The sequence below is a fragment of the Nipponia nippon genome, unplaced genomic scaffold (assembly GCF_047370975.1).
Source record: "Nipponia nippon isolate SJK-2023a ecotype South Korea unplaced genomic scaffold, ASM4737097v1 scaffold_3, whole genome shotgun sequence".
In the NCBI taxonomy this organism is placed as follows: Eukaryota; Metazoa; Chordata; class Aves; order Pelecaniformes; family Threskiornithidae; genus Nipponia; species Nipponia nippon.
In genome coordinates, this window is record NW_028262347.1 from 81,471,588 (window position 1) to 81,495,173 (window position 23,586).

Sequence of the window (23,586 nt, forward strand, 5' to 3'; positions counted from 1 at the left end):
TTTATTGGAAAATGCTTTCTTGTGTCTCATTGAACCATCACGTCCCACTACAATTTGCTCTTGAGAATTTTTACGCACCAGAATTTTGCACTCCTAACCCCTAACTCCCTGTCTAAGGAATAAAAGGAAGCAAATTACAGCTTTGTCAGAAAGAGGGCTAGGTAAGGGTGCTGGGCTATGGAAATTAGTTTAGGCAAAGTGATGCATTAAAGCGCTATAATATTTGTTGTACCTAAGCTATAGGTTTTTAGATCTGGCTGAGTATCTCTGCATAGTGTTCTACTGTCTACTGTGCCTTATAGCTAACATGCACAATGTGAATGTGCAGCCTAGCAAACTTACGCTGGCTGAAATACGCAAAGGGGGTAAAGGATTCTGGCTCAGGAGCTAGCAGACCTCATTGAGAGAGCTTTAAACTAGATGTGAAGGGGCAAGGGGATAAAACCAGGCTTGCTAGGGATGAGCCTAGGGGTAGCATGCCTGTGTTGGAGAAGAGATCTATAGCCCAACTGAAGTGCATTTACACCAATGCACGCAGCATGGGCAATAAGCAGGAGGAGCTGGAAGCCATTGTGCAGCAGGAAAACTATGATGTGGTAGCCGTCACGGAAACATGGCGGGATGACTCACACAAGTGGAGTGCTGCAATGGATGGCTACAAGCTCTTTAGAAAGGACAGGCAAGGAAGGAGAGGTGTTGGGGTAGCCTTATATGTTAGAGAGTGTTTTGACTGTCTAGAACACAACGACGGTAATGATAAGGTTGAGTGCTTATGGGTAAAGGTCAGGGGGAAGGCTAATAAGGCAGATATCTGGTGGGAGTCTGTTATAGACCACCCAACCAGGATGAGGAAACAGACAAAGTATTCTACAAGCGGTTGGCTAAAGTCTCACAATCCCTAGCCCTTGTTCTCGTGGAAGACTTCAACTTATCAGATATCTGCTGGAAATACAACACAGCAGAGAGAAAGCAGTCTCGGAGGTTCCTGGAGTGTGTGGAAGATAACTTCCTGACGCAGCTGGTAAGTGACCCAACCAGGGGAGGTGCCCTGCTGGACCTGCTGTTTACGAACAGAGAGGGCTTGGTGGGCAATGTGGTGGTCAGAGGCTGTCTTGGGCTCAGTGACCATGACATGATAGAGTTTTCAATTCTTGGAGAAGTAAGGAAGGGGGTCAGCAAAACCGCTACCCTGAACTTTAGAAGGGCAGACTTTGGATTGTTTAGGAGTCTGGTTAACAGAGTCCCTTGGGAGGCAGTTCTGAAGGGCAAAGGAGTCCAGGAAGGCTGGATGTTATTCAAAGAGGAAGTCTCAAAGGCGCAGGTAGTCCCCATGTGCTGTAAGTCGAGCAGGCAGGGGAGAAGACCGGCCTGGCTGAACAGAGAGCTTTGGCTGGAACTCAGGAAAAAAAGGAGAGCTTACCACCTTTGGAAGAAGGGGCAGGCAACTCAGGAGGACTACAGGGATGTTGTGAGGATATGCAGGGAGAAGATCAGAAAGGCAAAGGCCCAGCTAGAACTTAAACTGGCCACCGCCGTTAAAGATAACAAAAAATGTTTTTACAAATATATCAGCAACAAAAGGAGGGCCAGGGAGAATCTCTCTCCTTTGTTGGATGCAGAGGGAAACATTGCCACGAAGGATGAGGAGAACGCTGAGGTACTTAATGCCTTCTTTGCCTCAGTCTTTAATAGTCAAACTGGTCATCCTCAGGTTTTTCAGGCCCCTGAGCTGAGAGATGGAGATAGGATGCAGAGTGAAGCCCCAGTTGTTGAAGAGGTGGCAGTCACCGACCTGCTCCTCCACCTGGATGCTCACAAGTCCATGGGGCCAGATGGGATCCACCCGAGGATACTGAGGGAGCTGGCAGAGGAGCTTGCCAAGCCACTCTTCATCATTTTTCAGCAGTCCTGGTCAACTGGGGAGGTCCCAGATGACTGGAGGTTAGCAAATGTGACGTCCCTCTACAAGAAGGGTCGGAAGGATGATCTGGGGAACTACAGGCCTGTCAGCCTGACCTCGGTGCCGGGGAAGGTCATGGAACAAATCATTTGAGTGCCATTACGTGACACGTGTGGGACAACCAGGGGATCAGGCTCAGCCAGCATGGGTTTATGAAAGGGAGGTCATGCATAACTAATCTGGTCTCCTTCTATGACAAGGTGACCCGCTTAGTGGATGAGGGGAAGGCTGTGGATGTTGTCTACTTGGACTTTAGTAAGGCCTTTGACACTGTCTCCCACAGCATTCTCCTGGAGAAGCTGGCTGCTCACGGCTTGGATAAGTGCACTCTGCGCTGGGTTGAAAACTGGCTGGACAGCCGAGCCCAGAGAGTGGTGGTAAATGGAGTCAAATCCAGTTGGCGGCCAGTCATGAGTGGTGTTCCCCAGGGCTCAGTGCTGGGGCTGGTCCCATTCAACATCTTCATTGATGATCTGGATGAGGGGATTGAGTGCACCCTCAGTAAGTTTGCAGATGACACCAAGTTGGGTGGAAGTGTCGATCTGCTGGAGGATAGGAAGGCCCTACAGAGGGACCTGGACAGGCTGGATCATTGGGCTGGGGCCAATTGTATGAGGTTCAACAAGGCTACGTGCTGGGTCCTGCACTTGGGTCACAACAACCCCAGGCAACGCTCCAGGCCTGGGGAGGAGTGGCTGGAGAGCTGTCTGGCAGAAAAGGACCTAGGGGTGTTGGTCGACAGCTGGCTGAACATGAGCCAGCAGTGTGCCCAGGTGGCCAAGAGGGCCAATGGCATCCTGGCCTGTATCAAGAATCGTGTGGCCAGCAGAACCAGGGAGGTGATCGTGCCCCTGTACTCGGCATTGGTGAGGACGCACCTCGAGTACTGTGTTCAGTTTTGGGCCCCTCACTACAAGAAGGACATCGAGGTGCTGGAGCGTGTCCAGAGGAGGGCAATGAAGTTGGTGAAGGGTCTAGAGCACATGACTTAGGAGAAGCGGCTGAGGGAGCTGGGGTTGTTTAGCCTGGAGAAGAGGAGGCTGAGGGGAGACCTTATTGCTCTCTACAGCTACCTCAAAGGAGGTTGTAGCGAGGTGGGGGTCAGTCTCTTCTGCCAAGTAACAAGCGATAGGACGAGAGGAAATGACCTCAAGCTGCACCAGGGGAGGTTTAGGTTGGATATTAGGAAAAACTTCTTAGTCAGGCATTGGAACAGGCTGCCCAGGGAAGTGGCTGAGTCTCCATCCCTGGAGGTATCTAAAAGACAGGTGGATGTGGTGCTTGAGGACACGGTTTAGTGGTGGACTTGGCAGTGCTAGGTTAATGGTTGGACTCGATGATCTTAAGGGTCTTTTCCAACCTAAATGATTCTATGATTCTATGAAAAGTTTCTTGTTGTACTAGGGTGGAGTTTTCACTGAATTTTATTTTGGCCTCACAGTGATTTATCCACCATATGTCCAGTTCAGGACTTTTTTTTTTTTTTTTTTTTTAAGACTATGTGTAGCCACAACTTTTCATCAATTTCCATTTTTGCACTTTAGTCCAGAGAGTCAGTAAGGTATATTGTTTAATAACAGCTGGATAATTGGATTCAAAGCCCCACCATGTTTAGAATTTTCTTACCTGTTTTCTGGTTCTTGGATTGTTGATTAATAAAGGAAAAACCTCACTTCAACTTACATTTAGAAACTTTGTGGATACTGTCTTATAGTGTACACAGGTTAGGTGCTTTTCTCCAAATGTAAGGCTCCATAAGTAGGTCTCCATCATAACTTTCACAGGAAAACTGGAATAGACTTGATTATTTTTCATAGCACTGTTAGGTCTGATGAACTCATTAGCCTACTTACTTGAGGCTGGTCACTCTTTCTTGAAGGCTTTTATTATGTTTACTTGTTGAAGCATGGGCAATATCCTCTTGACAGGTACAATTACCAGGAGATCTCCAACTTTGACATCCAGATAAGCCTAAGAGAAAGTGGCCTCTACAACGCTTGGAGTCAAAATTCAGTGTATAGGTAGCTGAGAGTGGTGGCTTAAGTCTCAATGCTCTTCCTTTATTCCTTTAATACTGTCTAACAGAGAGAGGAACATGTTCATAATTCTTACCTGTGGAAAATGGAAATGCTGAATGAGATTCATTCAACTTGGATCTGTTTATAGCTTTTATTCCTGTTAAGAAGGGGAAGGAGTTATGAGATAAGTTTGCTTAGCTGCAGGCATTTATCTCCACATATATGATCTTTCATTCAGCAATCGTCTCTATTAAGAGATCTTTACTATAGTTGAACAAAAATCTACAAGCCAAGTAAACGAACCTAAAACATCCTGTTATTGCCTGTTAGCTAAAAATACAAGAGAACTTGAAAGCTCTCAAATGTATATGTGCTGAAGTGAAACTGTCACCTTTTATATGTTTTTAACCTTCAACTCCCTTTAATAACTTCATCTGAAAGACCACCTGAGGAAGCACTGACTGTATATAGATTTCATCATGGTCATTTAGTACTAGAGTTCAAAGTTATTCTTCATACGTCTAGAAAATTAATGTGCCTAATGCTTCTATATAATAACTTCTACTTAGAAAGTATATGGATTATTTTAAAATCTGAAGTACAAAGCGAGTTGCCCTCGTTCCAAAGACTAGTTCCAAAGAGGTTACAATAGCTTGCTGTGCAGAGACATTTAAACTAACAGCCTGGCATTTTATTCATACATTCATTAATCATTTCCTTTGCATTACTGCTTTTTTTCAAAGTCTGTCAGGATGCTGTCATTATACAGAAATAGCTAAAATTTCCTTGATCGCTGTCAGAGGAGGGAATGCACAGAAACCTTTACTATCCATAACTTCCCACATTTTTTGCTCAAGTGTTATGCGTAATCTAGAAACTTGAGTATGCCTTTGAAAGATCTTCGCTTCTGTAAAGGGAATTCAGGTGACAAGGTGATGCATTCTTTTCTATAAAATGGATTAATAATGCCACTGAGTTTGCTTTACATCATTTTAATAAGCACAGCTTTCAAGGATATTCCATGGGTCTTTATGAGGGCTAATACTACTGTGGGGCACAGTACTATGAAAAAATAAAAGTTCTTGATAAGTAATTAAATTGCATATTAATTACATGCAGAATGGAAGCTTTCATGCTTTTTGTTGTATCTATGATAACTATGCAGTATGGGCTTTCTCAACTCAAGACCTGTTTCAGGAAGAAGCAGTTCACATTATTTTATTCTGCTTTGTCTATTTCCAGTTACTTATTTCTTTTCATATAGTTTATGTAATTTAATAGCTGAAGGTACGTTTCTGAAAAAGAAAACTATTTGGCCAAATATAAATTCTGAAGCCAAATAAACAGTTCTTTAAGGTATTTCTCTAGGACTAGTACAAGAAAATGTGCTTTATTGGATTCTATGGACAGCTGTTGCAACATTTCTGATGATATATGGACTTTTGGAAGTTCAGATATGCAGGTAATCATTTATGGAATGATTATTCCACATGAATAAACATTTACATTATAATAGGAAAGGACATGCCAAGCTAGTCACAAGAGGCTTACAGTCTTGAAATTATAAATTTTATGTTTCCATGAGAAATGGTGATGCTATGTAATGTAAAAGAAGTTGCATTGAAATATGCTAGAAGTCATTAGCTTTTATTTTGAAAGCATTCTAAATGTGCTCACAAATAGTTACCGCTAGTATCTTGAAAAATAGTAACTAGTGTGTTCTTATACACAGATACAATTCTTAATACAGTTCTTCCTGAATTTCTGTGAATTCCATAAAACTCGAAATATAATACCATATAGGTTTTCTAATCTGCCAAGGACACAGGAGATCCTGAGCTCAATTAAAGTGATGACACTGCAAATGGCAGTCATAGCACCCTTCATTTTAATGGTAGTTGTTTACTCATTAGGCAACCTTTTGTAGTTAAAGTGGCAAGCAAAAGCAGTATATTGTATTTTAAATATTTCCCTTCATGCTAGCACAAGAAGCAAACTGATTTATTTTATACTGCTGTCTGTATTTCCATTTGTTTGGTATGCTCTTTCTCCGTGGAACTGATTGAATTTGACAGATATGTCCAGGTGTTGTTAAACTCCTTATTACTGTAACAACCAGCTGGAGTAACATTTTCTTGTTTTGTACAAACAGTTGATCTCTGGATTTAGTTGTGCACTCTTCTTTGCAATGAAGGAGATACGTTTTCAATTCAGAGATGTATTAAAGATCAGAACTTTTCAGGTTTCTGTATGATATAAAAGTTTTTGTTCCAATACCTGTATTTTTCAGGATTGTAGGTCTACCACAGGTTTATGAAAAGTAAACTGCTGTGGAGTGAGGTTATGCGGAAGGCTGTAGTCATGAAAGTATTTCCTCTGCAGGGAGAATAGACATTAGTTGTCTCTGTTGGCCATGTATAATGTTCTATATTGTATTAATGCAAATGTCTGCATTATTTCAGGACTTCCAGGATGGGCTTGAATGTTTTCTCATACATACATGTAAAATAAAGTTTCTAAAACTGCCCTGAAGTTTAAAGTCTGAAAATTGTAGTTGCATGGGGAATCTTGTAAAATACATCTGATAGCTGGCCCATTATGGCAACTTGAAATACGCATACACAGTCTTCATATCTAACCTAGAAATCTGATGGTCAGAGTCAAACTGGAATTAAATGCCTGCAAGTTTTGCACTAGAAATTCTAACCTTGCTGAACAAGTTGACTGGCATTCTGTTGTGTTTTAAAGATAGAGATGATTTTTTTTAATTAGCTCTCCTTAGAAAGTCTCTTGCTGATTCTTGACTGAAGCAAATAAAGTTTCAGTCTTTTAATTAACATTAGTAAACTTTGATTTGTGGCATATGTCTGATAAAATATTTGCATATGTTTGTCTTCTATTGTGTCATTCTTTCAAATAAAAATGTAATAACAGATTTATAGTCTGTGCAGTCAGTTAAGTGAAGAGTCATGGAGATCACTTAATTAATAAAATCCATTTATTGTTTCACCTTTGAGTTACTGGGAAAAAATAATTTCTATAAGTGCCCTGATAGTTAAAGCTAATGTCTGAAAATACTGAGTCCACAAGAAAAGTTAGTTACACATCATTAAGTATAACCATGATGTGAATTTCACCACTCCTTCCACAGGTGTTTTCCATTAGAATATGTCTGCTCCATTCAGACCTATTTTAAGTAAATTCACAAGGAAATGCCTCTTTACATGTTTATCCTGGAAGGGCAGATAGGTGTTTTATTTTATAAAGCAGTCTAGAAGTTTTCTATTCTATTCTTCAAATGAAAAAATATTTTTCAGAACATAGTATTGCAGTTTGGTAATGTATTTCTAGCTGCCATTAGAGGCACTTATAATTAAAACATAATAAAATTCATGAAACAGAAATGACTGTTTCTTAGAAATGCTGGTGAAAGGGGTATTTGCCTGCATAAGTGTTTGTGTAAAAATTTTTGTTTGTTATATACACTTTTATTAATATAGAACTCTACTGTTACACTTTCCTTTTGGTGATCTCATAAAATATTATTATGTATTGATACTATACTTTAAGTTTATAATATATCATCTCCTAAATAACGTGAAAAAGTGTACTGATTTGCTAGCAATTATCTCATGACAAATACCCAACATCAATAATTTCCAGTAATAATTTTTAGTTTTGGAAAACAGCTTAGCTCTTACAGAGAAAACGCACATCTTTCAAATGCTTTACTTGGTTTAGTGAAAAACAGATAAATGGCTTGTGATTAAGAACAGTGACAGATTATACACCTACATATAGACTACTTGGTCACTTTATTTCAGTGTTCATGTCTTCCTGAAAAAATGTTTCGGATTACAAGAAAATTAGAAAAAAGCAGCATTCTCTTTAGCTCTCATTTCCTGGCTTTCAAAGTTCATGGTATTACAAATGGTTGAAAAAAATACATTTTCCTTCTGCCCTCTCTACATATAACTGGGAGGTAGTGCAAGCACCATTTAAAATCTGCAGCTGTTTAAATGAAATGTTTAAAGTGTTGTGTTGCTTAGATCATCTTTATAAATTTTGTAAGTGTTCCCTTTATATAGTGATTTTTTTTTCCAACTTCTTTCCTAGTAGTCTTCAGACTGAGAGGAAATATTAGATAATCAGGAAGCTAAACATTTCTTACTCTTGTAATTTTTTTCATGTCATAAAATCAATTAAAGGAGTGCTGTATATGTCATTGAACTGAATATACATTTTAAGTTGTTTGTATGCAGCTGACAAACTTAAGTGTCTTGGATGAGTTCTTCTTGTCTGTTTTACTATCAAACTGTGGTTACAACAATGTGGATGTTTTCTCCCAATAGCATCAGCGACTTCTCGACATTTTGGAAGCAGAGAAGGAAGTGTTATCAGGAAAGATAGAAGAAGCTTTGATGCAGCAGTCGCAAAAACACAAGGTATTGCTTTTATTTATCAAAAAACCTGACTCTGATCTGTACCATGGAGTTCATTGGGAATGATCCTGTCACAATCACTGACAGGAAGAGGAAGCTCTCTCAAGCACTTTGTTTGAAATGATTTTTAGCCACTCCTCTATTGTGTATTGCAGTTTAATTTTTCATAACATTTACAGGAAGTGCTTGACCAATGTTTGGATGAAGAAAGACAAAGAAGTAAGGAGGCTGTGGCAGCTGCCCTAAAGGTATCTCCTGTTAAGTAGTAGACATGCAATGTGGATTCCATGTGTGTCATTACAAATGCCAAGTTCAGCAACTCATTCTTGTTTCATAACTAAATTTGTCAAACTCTATGTTCTTATCTGTGTTTAAAAGAAGCTAGTTCTATAAATCATGAACATATCTGCTATATCCTATGCCTTAATACAGATAGTCTATGTAACTTACTTCTGTCTAAGATAGCCTCTGAATTAGTTTATAACAAGAAGTCGCAATATTGCAGTTCAGTTATTGGTGGTCTCGTGGTCTTTCAGTTAACAGCATCAATACAACTTGATGTGAAGAGCTAAGTAGCAGGGTCTACTGATGATCTTAAGACAATTAGCGTTGTGTCTTATTTAACTTTTGTTAAATGTGGTCCTTTTCAATGAGGACAGAACTGTTTTATAAATCACATAAAAATTTGGACGTTTTAACAGGTTTTCAATTATTTTATTTCAGTTGATGTTTGACTAAAAGTGAGTATTCAGTTTTTAAAATATGATTTCTTCAGTCTATTTCATTATTAAGTGCATTTGAGTTAGGACAGTAATTTTGTAAATGTTAAGCTATCTTTCATTTCTAATACTGATGTAGAATCCAGTACAGAATTTCAGTTGCATGTAAATAGCTGGGAAAACTAGTGATGTATGTTACGTAGCAAGTTGGTTAGGCAATATTATCATTTCCTGTTTATCTTCATATGTAGTATATGCACACTAGCTGAGCACCTCTCTGAATAGCATTCAATAACACAAGAAACATCTGTTACATGGTTGGTATCTAGGGGAAAATGCATGTATAATAAAATATCTTAATTTAATAGGGCATTTTTTTAACTTATACTTCTATTGCATTTTATAAATGCCTAAATAAAAAGTCAAATCCCAATGAATTGCAAGAAACAGCTTTATTTATAAGTGTAGATATTTGAGGAACCCAGTATTTTTTGAAACTTATAACTTCCCTTGACTAGTTCCATAATCACCACCAAAGGGCATTGGAATGACCTGTAAGCTTATTAAAATTGAGGGTTGTGTGGGTGTGGTTTGTCAGCCCACATTTGTTTATTTTGAGCTTCGGCCTGCTATTATTTATTCATAGATGTAATGCAATGATTGTTTTGCTGATAAATATATTTGTGTGGCTCAGCATGTGCAGGGCTGTCCTTGTAACTTCAAATTCAGTGTGAGTCATCTGATGATATCATGTAATGGTTGAATATAAACCATTGAAATATGGTTATATGAATATGAAAAAAAAGATTAAACAGTACTTCTTGTAGAATGTATAGCTAAGGAGCTTTGTGAGGGAAGACACTTGTATTAAGTAAGTATTGGCTACTTTGCCACAGAAAGCATTCAGACTGGTTTTGGACTTTAGATACTTGTAGATAAGAGCAGGAATATCTCATATATGGGAATATCAAGCAATGTAGAGAGGTCCATGATGTACCTACTCTCACATGGTTTCTGCTGCATGTTTTTTGTGTTGGCTGTAAGCAAGCTAGTTATGATATATTGTGTTTTCAGTAGGTGGGAATTTAAGATCCTTGCTTGTAACTTTCTTTTTATTTCTGTAACTACAAAGTCATTGTCCAGTGGTAATACCTGCTTGGTAGCACCTTAAGATAAATTTAAGCTCATAGTTCAGAAGTGAAAATATTCAGGTCCCATATCTTGTCAGCTCATAAATCTCATTAGAAGAAATAATATGTATTAGGCACCCATGTTGGGTATTTTGGTCATTTATGTGTGCTTGATTTGTTTCAAAGGCTGAAAAAGAAGTAGTGTGGGAGGCTGTTCTGAAAGCAGTAGAGGAAGAGAGGAGAAATATGGAGAAGATTCATGCAGAAGAAAGAAAAATGTGGAAAGCAGAACATGACAGACATAAGATTGCCCAGGCTGTTCGGGAAGCCATGCAAGAGCAAAGAAAGCATAATGCAGTTAGTATATTTTACCCTTCTATGGACCTTCTTTGTGTATTTTATTTTTTTCTTTTGAATGCCTTCCTAATGTTGTGGTAGATTTTCTTGTGACATCTATCATTCATCACTGCACCCAGTTGATATTTGCAGTGCACAGCGATCTTGTTAGTTTATCTTTCATCTAGACTATGTGTATGGAGAGAAGTTGGCACATTCAGAGCAAAATTCCTGCAACCTTTTCAGGTACGTATATTGAAATGAGATTAATCATGCCTTGAAAGTGCCTGGTTTTGTCCACTGACTTCAAAAGGAGCCCAAGGTGACTAGCTCACATACTGGCTTTTATGTTGTAGACAGTTTAGGTGACTGTTTCTTTCTTTATACCTTTGGAAGAGAAGAGATGTTACATTTATTCCTTATTATGCTGGAGTTCCGTTGTTTCTCTTAGTAAAAAGATATTTTTCTAAGACAAAAAATAGAATAGGTACAAAATAAAGAGAGGGTTATGAAAATTGGAAACCTAAACTGGTAATGAACCGGAAGTGTTTCTAGAGTTACTTTTTAGAGAGGTGCTTCTGTAAGGATAATTCTACATCACTTAACACAAATTGAGAGACATTCCCAACATCACTTTTAACAATTGTAGGAATTACAAATTAAATATATTATAATAGCAGTTAAATTACTCTTCCAAAAGTTGAATTTTGTAGTTTCTAATGCTGGAAATATTTGGGGGAACAGTCTGTAAATTCACTGATTTCTTGGTGGCATACTTGAATGTTATAGTCTGAAGAATTTTAAACAAGATATGTTTCATTTGGGTGTTGGAATTTGATATTACTATATTTTTTTATGTCCTGAATAACAACAACAAAAAAAGACCTTTAGAATTTGAAGTAAAATAGAAGTAAAATAGTATATCATGGAAGTTTAAAAATCAACTCTTTGGAAAGAGACCCCATTTCCCTTTCCAGTGTTAAACACAATTATTAGCCTCATACCTAATCAGCTACACAAAAAGTTGTTTTTTTGATGTTAGCCATTATTATAGTCTGTGTTGCTTACATTTCTAGTGTAAACAGGGATTTTACTTTGTACATAGCTTGTTTACTTCTTTTGACTGTAAAGGTATCAAGTGGTAAGATGTCAGTTTTCATGACTGTGATTTTACTATACTGATAAGCCTTCAGGCACTGAAACTCTTGTTTACAACAAAAATATAAGCAGCTGACTTCAAAGCTAAATTCAAGCTGAGAACAAGAGAGTTTAGTTAGATATAAATCATTAGACTATCCAGAAAGAAAATTGGTACCAGTGGTGTAGAGCATCTGTTAATAGAGGGGAGAGCAATAAAGTAGTTGTTTACTACAGTGAAGAAAAAGACGGCAATTTTATAGCTTGTAGACCATAAAGAGATTGATAGGAGGATGACTATGGTAATGGAGTTTGAGGAGAGTTTTGATGAATCCTGAAGATTTTTGGTGAAGGACTCCGGTAGCTGGATGCATGAGGTTGGCCAGTGTTCTATATTTATGGATCTGGGGAGCATGAAATATGTCTCGGGGTGGGAAAGTGATGGATTAAGTTGACATAGTGACTCAGGGTAGGTTTGCCTTCCCTGTGGAGTGTTCTGCCAGAGTTTCTTCTTGTTGAAATTGCCTTTGAAGTTGTCACAGGACAGGATGATATAAGTAGTTTAATACTGATGGATGTATTCTTTCAGACAAAGTCTTAAATATACTGAGATGTCAGTGCTTTTCTGAGGAAGAAATTCAGGCCTTTCAAAAGGACGGGTTTTTCAGCTCAAGCTGCTAGTTTATCAAACAGTTGATACTGTTGGAGTATCTAGTGGTGTACTTGTGACAGTGAGTAGCACTGAGGTACTGGAGAGTGGTGTGATTAATTGTCCTGTAAATATCTTGCTCTTGATGTAGTCATGTGTGTAGTCGTTAGTTAATTCCATCTTTTTTAATACTGAATAGCTCTGACAATTTTGATAGTAACAGGAATAATTTATCTTATTCATTTATAATATATGATGATTTCTCCTTTGAGTTAGGTTCATTTTTCAAATACCTAATCTATGTTCAATTAAGGAAAATGCAGATTTTTCTTGAGATTTCCAAAATTCTCTCACATAAATGTATAGCATACTTGAAGTTACACTCTTTATTCTCTGATTAAAGAGTACAAATTCTTTGGGGAGGATGGACTTTTATGTAGAAATTTGTTTCTTGCAGAAATTTTCACTTGTTACCTCTGCCAAGAATTTGCCTGCCTCCTTTAGGCCATTGCTATTATAAACATATGACAACTGCTAAAATCCTCTGACAACAAAAGAAGTCCTGCAGAGCTAATGTGCCAACTGAGAGCTTATATACAGTGTCAGATGTGACTTTGGTTTAGCAATGAAAAACACTTGAGACTATAGGCAGTTTGTGTGCAGACATTAATTTTTCTAGGTAGAGCCTTCCACTCAGAATTGTTTCTTATTTATATTTTTTTACTATAAGATTTCTCTTTCAAGAGCTATAACTGCACTATTGACTTTCTTGCAATTATTGTTTAGACAACATAATCTGTCAAGTCAGCTCTGTAACGGCCAAAAGTAAAACATACAGTCTAACATTTTAGAAAATGAAATGTAAAACTGTGGCCATGTAACAATTGCCTTACTTAATTCTTTATGCTATGTTGTATAATTCTTTATGCTTCCTACTTCGAAATTGTCACCTGATACTGTTGTTATGTTTACTGCCAAGTAATGAAACAACTGAGTGTAGTTGAATGTAAGTGAACATGCAAATTAATCTTTTGGTATCAGACATATAAAAAGAGCTTTAAGAGCAGTACTGTTATTTCAAGAAAGACAACTTTCTTTCTGACTAACGCATGGTTTTGGAACATAATACTAGGAAAGAGAAGCCTGACTTGTTTTTAATGAAATCTCTCTTCTCTTAGTTTATCTTCTTCAATTTATCACCAGAGGAAATAATCTGTGTGTGAGAAAGAAAAGATATTTTTATATTTACTTCTGTGTCTTTTTTTTTTTTGTCTTGTATCACACTAGTAATTGTCATAGAAATGTAAATTAAAAGTTAATTTTCTTCTGCTGTAAGTTAATTTGAAGAGATTTGCTTTACTGCTTTGAACTAAACCAAAGAAATTAAGTATAGTATTAAAGAGAAGGAAATTTCCTTCACTAATACTGTTAGTCTGCAAAATTCAAAGAGAAAGATCAGAAAGGGTCAGTGTAGTCTTCTGCAAACAGGTGAAGCAGAATGACTTCCAGTCATGGCACCCATAAGTAACTCTAGGAATAATTAATGGAAAAATTTGAAGACATTCAAAATCTTATCATTTTCTTCGAGATAGAAACCCACTTTATAATTTATGTGGTTTAAATATATTTTGCTCTGTGTCAGAGTTGAATAAGAACAAAACAGAAGAAATTGAGACCTCAAATTTGACAGCCAAGCAAGACCTCAAGAGAATCGTGAATTTGGTAGTAGAAGCTGGGGTACAGTGTCAGCAGCCACTGAGAATCATAACCAAGAATCTACAACCCTGGTTTTAAGAAAAAGAATTTCTGCCAAATGGCTGTAAATTAAGAACAGAGAAGACGCACGTCAATGTAAAATACTGAAAAGTAAAACTAGATGAACAATTAGGGAAAAGGACACTGTCATATGCATGGGGCAAGAGTTGATAAACTAGATGGGAAAGACACATTTTAAAAACTGCAGCACCATTGTGTATCTGTAAACCATTTAAATGATGACATATAAATGAAAATAAATTTCTGTGTTGTAATGGTATGAATTTGTTGGCTTCTCCTTTGCCTTTTAGACCAGAAAATATGTTTGATTCTTTGTTTTAAAGGAGGAATTTACTATCCACTAATTTTCCTTATAAAATAAAAGGTGGGTTTTTTTCACCGGTTTTTAAACACATGCACTAGAAGAACATTGTAGAACTTGGTTATATATGAGAAAGCAATTGGAAAAAACCTTAAAGTATGCTAGTTAATATTTCTTCAGTCAGGCAATTTTAGCATAAGAACAATAAAGCTTTGAAGATTACAGTTCTGCTGAATCAGGTGGTGAGACTTCCTTTTATCTTCTAAATAATTTGTTTAAAAGAAGAAAAGGTTAATGTTTACTGTGCAGGGATGATACGGGTATTTTTTTAGACCTTTTGCTGTTCTTGTGGAGTGGCCAGGAAGCAGAGCCATAGTGGATGCAAATCTGGAAGCTTTATGCATATTGCTTCTACTTGTTAGATATTCAAGCTTGACAAAACTTTGTGCTAAAAAATTGTTTGTCCTCAGTCAGGTGGATGTTGAGTCTGCAGATAAGGAGATACCACTTCCATATAAGATTTGTTTTATTACTTTAACATTGCCAAAGAAAAATCTGGGGACTTGGGGACAGTTTAGTAAATCATTCATGATTAATATAAAATATTTTGTTACCAAATATAAAACAGCAGAGTAAAGATAAACTTACAGTGAAAGTAGGAACTAAGACTTACTGAGTTAATGTTTTGGCTTGATGGAGCAATCGTGACATACCCCCTTCTCATTTTTTTAAAGAAATTAAAGGATTAAAGTAACATGAATGTTGCATTTGTTTTCATGAAAGCTTTGACTGTTCCAGTGACTTGGGGTCTTTACTTAGAGACATGGGATTTTGAATTAAATCGAAGATAGTACTCTTTGAAGCCTTATAACTCTGAAGGGATAAATGAGGTGTATTACATCACCAAGGAAATGGTAAAAGTTTTTCTCGAGCACTGTCTCAAGAGGCTCTAAGGTATTAGAAGTCCAAAAGACTTTCCTTTTGGTTGAGACTGGCAGAATCTTCAGGTTTTATACATGTGTTATCCAGGTGGTTAGTGCTTTTATAAAAGTTTGGGTTTTTTTGTTTTTTTTTTTTTTTTTTAATTCAGAAGAGGATTCTTAGTTTTGGGAAGGCTTGCATTTTAAATCAGGGAGAATAAGCTCTTCTTCTTGAAAGAAGTGAGTAGTCTTTTGATTAAAGATAATGCTCATTTGCACAGTAACCTCATCAACCTTTTACAACACATTGAAAAGTCATTATAGATGAGGAACTCATATATTCAGCGGGCTAGATGTAGCCTGGCATGTCTCCAGTATTTTTTTTTCTGCTTTTGATACATTGTATCGTGTTTTTTACAGTGGCAACTTTGCTGCAAGGAGAGTTTAATATGTCTGGTAGCTGTCAGTGTTGAGGGGAATGCTTGGTGAAATTCTTCCACTAGAATGTTTTGTTCTAGAACACTTATTTGAATAACGAAGTGGTTGCCCTCTAGATAAGGAGAAACTATAACAGGCAATTTGGCTGAAGCAGAAGCTTTTTCCCCAGAATTCAAAATTGCAGTGAAGCTCCTGGGGTACAACTATAAACTTCAGTGAAAAAACAATGGACAGTGCTCTCTATTGTCATGTTCTTTCTGCTTATTTTTACTCTTTGAAAGAACTAAAATCCAAAAATTCGTTGGGGATATAGGCTGATGAGTTCCATACAGTTATGGATAAAATAGAAGGATGGTATATTTTATTTATAATTAGTGGGCGGGAAATGCAGAGTAGCTATAACAGTAGCTACTGTAGCTGTAACACTGTCATGCATAGAGCTCTCTGCATGGTATTTGTTATCATTTTACAAAGCTAAACAGTTACATAAATGAGGTGAAATCGGAGGGGTGGAGAGAAGTAGCAAAAGAAGCTAAAGAGAATTTATACATGACAATTTTTGTTTTAAAGAAAATTCATTAAAAGTAAAATGAAAGCTGGCAGCTCAGGGTGAGCCCTGGAAATTTAGGTCCATGTCATAGCTTGAAATTAATAACTCTCCTAAAACACTCGAAGCAAAGAATCACCTTTGTCATTTCCTGAAGGCTTAAATTTAAAATACTGTGTATAATCTACTGTAGTTTACCCTAATTCTCAAGGGAAATAGAGCATGAGTTCATCATTGCCATAATCCACGCAGCAGATATGTTAGAGACTCAAAAGGCTGCAAATAATTAGAAAAAAAAAAAAGCCTTTAATTTATGAAAAGAGCTAACATAAACTCTGCTTCCTCTTGGACATGAGCAAAAGCACTAAGGCAAAATGATCTTACCAATGGGAAAGTATTTCAGGAAAACTGAGGCTGCAGTGTTTCATTCAGCCAAGCCACAACTGAGATATACTGAGATATACAAAGAACAAGTATTTTTGCAAGAAAAATTAACTAAAAGGCTTATGGAAAAAAAATGTGAAGTTCCCAATAGTCTTTGCTGGGTAAATCTCTAAGCATTCAAGACAATTGAATATGTTCAGACTCCTGAGGATTCATGTGGTGGTGTTCTTTGCAGAACAATAAATTTGTAATTTATTGTCTTGGAACGTATTAATATAATTTTACTGGCAAACATCTAAATAGTTGAAAAAAATTTGATTCTTCTGTACTGTATGGGCTTTAAAGTATATTTAATAATTTTCCATGAGTTTATGAATAGCAGTACATGCCATTGCTTAGAAGCTAAAGGCAAAATGTCTACAATACACGGCGCTTAATCCCAAAAAATTAATGGCTACTTACCTGCTACTTTATTAAAGCTTTTTTTGTATTCATGCTCATCTGCTTGAGGGAGTGCTTCTGTTGATAGTTTTCCAAGCCTGAATCAATTTGGTATTGAATATCTTAAGGATTTCCACACCTAGTCATATATAAGTGAAAAAAAGATATGTAAGTGAAAACATGGAGGCATTGGCTGTATACTTAAAGAACTGGCTTTTGTTTCTTTTCTACTATTGCTTAACTTAACTGTTAAATTTTTGTTGAAAATTATTATTTGTCTAAATATTTTTCCTCACTGCCCTGTATTTGAGAAGGTTGGGAGAACTAATAAACCAAAAAGTTTGTCTAAAAAGTTATTTCCCACTCTAGCTTTCAGTCAGATTTATTAGCTGTAGCATGGCCTTTTCTTAGCCCTATAATCTGTAAAAAACACTTCTTTTTATCTCATGCATCAAATCAGTGGGTGTATAATGGGTATTTTGGCAAATAATATGAGGAAAAAAAGAAAATATATGGGAATTATATATTTGTCTTACCTTTTTATTGTCCAGTAAGGCTACTTTGGCAACCTGACGTATCTTTTTTTGGGTGTCAATACTATGGGATTTTGTTTGTTGGCACCACAGTTTCCTTACCCTAAAAAAATAGAGAACATTGATGGCTAGTGCATGCCCCTTTCCTGATTTTGAAATCTGTGAATGAATTTCATATTGTGAATCCACTTATCTGCCTTTATTTTCTTTGTTTGTTGTACCCAGTAGTTTTCAGGGTTGTCCTTGCAGAACTTTTCTTGTTTGATCTCCTGTAATCTCTTTCTATCCTGTCTGTTCATGTCTTTCATACATACACTTTTTCCTGAACGGCTTATGTGTGAACATGCATTCAACTGCTATTCCCTTGATGATGGTGCAAAAAAACCCCTTTCTTCTACCACTTTAAGTGATGTGCTACATGGTATTATGATATTCCCTACAACTTTATTATGAAACCATCATACCATTTTTAAGATAGACCTGTTTTCCAATGATCTGTGCCTCCTGTAACTTGCAGAACTCGAATCTTGTTTCTGTGTGATGCAACAGGCAAGCTGGTAATTTTGGCAAGGCAGGAGATATGCTAGTTTGGGAACCACTATGTTGTAGAGAGGCAAGATACCACTGGGTAGCTGCTTGGTAGTAGTTTTCTGTGGTACCCCATGTTATTATGCTTCTTTAGCAGGATCAGGAACTATTGCCTCCCTAGGTTTAGATAGTTGCTTTATGCTTTCCGTGCATGATTGCCTCTTGGCTTATACCAAATTTGGAAGCCTAACTCATTTTGTCCTCCGTGCTCACTTTGGGCGCTATTTTTGTCTACACTAAAAACACTGATAAATCTCTTTGATATCACATTATGAATGCATCACTATCACTTGAAGTTCAATAGATCTCTTAGTCTTTCCTTTCTTCTTTCCCACTCTCCAAATACTTTCTGGCACCTTCAACACCAACTGTGTTGCTTGTTGATCTGGACCGTATCATGGTTTTGTTTCACATCTAATTGTAAATATAATTGTTTACATGTTGCTGGTCATTTAGGCATCATATCTGTAAGAGATGACATATCATATCTAAGAACATAGACACAATCTTCATGCAAGCTTGCACTTTTCCTGTATTTTTATTAATGCATCTTTTTTTTTTTTCTGTCCTAACAATTATAGTTTGTCCTTTCAGAATATTGTCATAATGATCAGTTTCCAGCCCTTTACTTTGGGCTTTCCGTCACTCTTTCTTTGTTAAATAGGCTATAAACTGTTTTTTGTCTCTGCTTCAGAGTTTGCTTTTGTCTCTTTCTCATCATTATTAACTCTATTTATAGTATTTCTTACTAGGACATCAACTTTTACCTAGAAAACGTTCATGATATAGGCATCGCTTTCCCTTCTTTTATGATGCTTTTGTACTTGGGAGGATTTCCACGTGACATCCTTAAATACATCCTCAAAACTCTTCTCATCTATGATATACAAAGCATTGAGTGCATTGCCAGTTAAAAGAATACAAAATAGTATCAGTTTATCAGTCTTTCTTTGTCCATTTGTTATTTGTTTCATCTTAACACATAGGTTACAGCATCCTATGGGGGAGGCAGACTTTTAAATACTCCATTTATTCTGTGTTTCTGAAGTACCCAGCAAAATGGCATATTTGGTATTGCAATTCCAGGAATAACTTTGTTAGACTTGTAGGTTTTTGATTGGGTGGGAGAGTGTTGGAAGATCTTTGGAAGAAAAAAAAGGGTTTTTTCAGCAACAGGCTTGGACTATCATAACATTCCTGTTCATGTTCAATATCTTGTGGATTCATACAAGAAGCTGTTGGGTTTTTTTTTCTCAATATCATTATTTCAGCCCAAGTACACTATTGATAATATAGTATCGCCTAATGTGCTGGAAAAGAGCTTGCTCTTCAAAGGACATCTTCTCCACTTTCTGTTGCCTTTACTATGTTGTTCAGCTTTCAGTGAGAGAGTTTGCTTACATTTCTCTCCAGAGAATATCCAACCAATATTTTCAGTTTCATTTTCTTGGTTTTCCACCTTCTTGCAAAAACATTAATGTGTCTAGTGTTTGTGAGGACCATGGTGATTCCATAAGAACACAGAAAAACATTTTTCATTTAAAAAAAAATGTTGCATAATCTTGAGTGTGTGAGGAAGCACACAACTTAGTAGCACTGAGTGGAAAGAGATCCCTGTCATTAGGTCAGTTTATTTTTAATATGCTTGCAAAGTCTGGAAAAGGAGTAGGACACTGCATGCAGACTTAACCATGTCTGACTTCAGAAGTAGTTTGTAGCAGTTTATAACCACAGACATTATAATTTGAGGGTTACTATTTTCTGAAAAACCACTAACATTGCAGTCTGTGGTTGCATTTCCTAGATAAAATTTAGTACTGCCACCTGATCCCTGTGTGGAAACAAAAGAATTTTCCTATAAAATTGCAGACCATCATATGGCCCTTTTTTTTTTTTTTTTAAATACTGACTGGAGTTCCTTGGTATATACAGTACACTGTTTTTTCTTTCTGTCTTCCTGCAGATATATATATTGTGATTACGTGACTGTGATTCCTAAAAGATGGTTGAATATGATTTGAAAATTGAGTACTGGAATAACTTTATTTTTTGTTAGGTATTACGATCTTCTAACTGGTGTCAAGCACATGTATATAAAGTCATGTAAAGAAGCTAACTTTGTGACTATAATGTAGTACTCCAACAAAACAAGAGTTGCACCTCAAGTACCATTTGTGGAGTGCTCTTCCTCAGCTTCTTATGGGAAACTGGGCTTTCACATTTTCTTGAATCTATGAAAATAACACTAAGAGCCTCAAATAATGCTGTACCCTTTGTAGCTAAATATGAAATAAGGGCCGATTTTTACCTTTGCAACCAAAATCTAAATTAGGATAAAATCTAAAGGTAGATATAGCATAACAGGAAAGAGCAATGAAAGAGATGAAGGAGAAGTAAGCACATACACTGGCAGGATGTATGTGCAGCTAAGACTGTTAAACAGTAGTAATAGGTAATATCACAATTTCAATTATCTTCATGTCAGTTGATAATTTAGTGTAATGACTGACAGAAATACAGCAAAGACAGAAGGGGACTCTGAGAACTTAGAAGAGAGCACTTTGTGAAAAGTCATATAGAAGAAGGAGTGAAGATTCTTTTCACAGAAGGAAAAAATAATATCAGTGATTAATTCAAAGGACAGGGCAAAAATACGTGACTGAGTTGGCTAGGGGACTGGCTGTTGTATGATGTTTGCTCTTTGAAGTCTTCTGAAAACTGGGTGGAAAGGATAAAAGTTTTCTTCCCAGTTCATTGATACCACAGCAAAGCCATCTTTTGATAGTCTTGAGTGGTCTGTCATTGTTACACACAGGTCTGTGTTTGCTCATTGTAAGCTGCAAGTAAGGGACAGTGCAAACTAAATCAGCCAGTTCAGTAGTGTTGTTAGTGGTTGTAATGTCTGTTTTTTAAGACATAAGCCTGGGAAGAAAGCTGTGTGTTTTCTTGTACTGTTTCATTTCTCCTGAATTTAGGGAGCAGGATAATGTTTCAACTCAGTTGAGAAACAGACATTCAAATCACAGAGAAATGGAACCATATGATTCATCCTATAGTATGGTTGGTGAAGTTTAATCACCAAAAATAAGAAGTGTTCTGGAGTATTACCAGCAGTCTGGTAAATACAAATGTTGGGATGAAGCCCACTAAAGTATTTGTCTACAATCATATGAGATTGTCCAGTCTGATGCCTACATTATCTGTCTGTTGAATTACCATTGTCATGGCAGACTGTGACTGTTGAGATAATTTTCAGATGATAAGTGTCATTAATATGTATCTGAAATAGTGAGATTTCAGTTTCATTATGTACCCTATATTAATTTTGTATTATGAAGTAATAAATGGTTATATATTTGGAAGATGCATTAGTACTTTTGGTTAACTAGAGTGTGGTAGATGAATCATAGAATCATTTAGGTTAGAAAAGACCCTTAAGATCGAGTCCAACCATTAACCTAGCACTGCCAAGGCCACCACTAAACCATGTCCCTAAGCACCATGTCTACACGTCTTTTAAATACCTCCAAGGATGGGGACTCAACCACTTCCCTGGACAGCCTGTTCCAGTGCTTGACAACCCTTTTGGTGAAGAAATTTTTCATAATATCCAACGTAAACTTCCCTTGGTGCAGCTTGAGGCCATTTCCTCTTGTCCTATCACTTGTTACTAGGGAGAAGAGACTGACCCCCACCTCACTACAGCCTCCTTCCAGGTAGTTGTAGAGAGCAATAAGGTCTCCCCTCAGCCTCCTCTTCTCCAGGCTAAACAACCCCAGTTCCTTCAGCCGCTCCTCATAGGACTTATGCTCAAGACCCTTCTCGGGCTTTGTTGCCCTTCTTTGGACACGCTACAGCACCTCTAGTAGTAAGGGGCCCAAAACTGAACACAGTACTCGAGGTGTGGCCTCACCAGTGCCGAGTACAGGGGCACGATCACCTCCCTGGTTCTGCTGGCCACACTATTTCTGATACAAGCCAGGATGCCATTGGCCTTCTTGGCCACCTGAGCACACTGCTGGCTCATATTCAGCCGACTGTCGACCAACACCCCTAGGTCCTTTTCCACCAGGCAGCTCTCCAGCCACTCTTCCCCAAGCCTGTAGCATTGCCTGGGGTTGTTGTGACCCAAGTGCAGGACCTGGCACTGAGCCTTGTTGAACCTCATACAGCTGGCCTCACCCCATTGATCCAGCCTGTCCAGGTCCCTGTGTAGGGCTTTTCTGCCCTCCAGCAGATCAAGACTCCCGGCCAACTTAGTGTCATCTGCAAACTTACTGAGGGTGCACTCAATCCCCTCATCCAGATCACTGATAAAGATATTAAACAGGACCAGCCCCAATACTGAGCCCTGGAGAACACCACTTGTGACCAGCCGCCAACTGGATTTAACTCCATTCACCACAGCTCTTTGGGCCCAACCATCCAGCCAATTTTTTTACCCAGCAAAGAGTACGCCCATCCAAGCCATAAGCAGCCAGTTTCTGCAGGAGAATGCTGTGGGTAACATTGTCAAAGGCTTTACTAAAGTAAAGCTCTATTTACTATTTTCTCTTAAAATTAAACTTAGTATGTGGTATGGCAATTGTTCTCACTCAAATTTTTAGTCATCCACTGTGTAATTAGAAAATCTATGTAAGGCAAAATTAAACACAGGGGTTAAAGAACTGGGAATAGCTGTTCAACATACTAGATATTCCCGGTACCTTTTGGAAGAGGTATTTGCTTTTTCAAATACTGGGATTTTGGAATATCCATTGGTTCAGGATTATTCAAATTTTTCTGAACTGCTGGATGCTGGGAATATATAGAAAAACTAACATTTATGGTGTAGAGTGAGGCACTGAAAAACAATGAGGGACTTGGCTGAATTCTTAAATCTTCCTTTTTTTTTGAATTTCTGTGGAAGCTAAGAGCACCCTTGGGTCTCCTTACTATAAAACTCTTTATAAGTATTATGAATGCGACAAAGGGAAAAAAAAGAAAGTAAAAAGTTAAGGCAACTTCTTTATTTAATGGTATAGAAGTAATCAGTAATCTTTTGTTCCTTATGATAAAACAAATAAGGGTCTACTATGCTAGAAAATAACACTTTTTTATCAACTTGTTGCTCTTGAAATAAGTATTGATAACAGAGAGTGAAAACTAGCATAGTTATGGTGTGTTTTGCTTATTGCCTCAACAGGATGTTATACAACTTTGCTTTCACTGTTACCCGTAACTGTATATTCTTCAGAGAATTAATACTGGTCTTAATTTTGGGAACT

General features: G+C 37.3%; 1 protein-coding gene across 14 annotated transcripts in view; it reads left to right on the forward strand.

Annotated features, from left to right (window-relative positions):
* Positions 1–23,586, forward strand: part of CCDC91 (coiled-coil domain containing 91) — a 163,654-nt gene that overhangs the window by 100,871 nt on the left and 39,197 nt on the right. For all 14 annotated transcript variants that reach the window (XM_087767389.1, XM_087767388.1, XM_087767394.1 and 11 more), the window contains 3 exons: positions 8,331–8,423; positions 8,600–8,668; positions 10,456–10,626. In XM_087767389.1, coding sequence (XP_087623515.1) covers positions 8,331–8,423; positions 8,600–8,668; positions 10,456–10,626 — 333 coding nt within the window. The remainder of the gene's footprint in view (positions 1–8,330; positions 8,424–8,599; positions 8,669–10,455; positions 10,627–23,586) is intronic.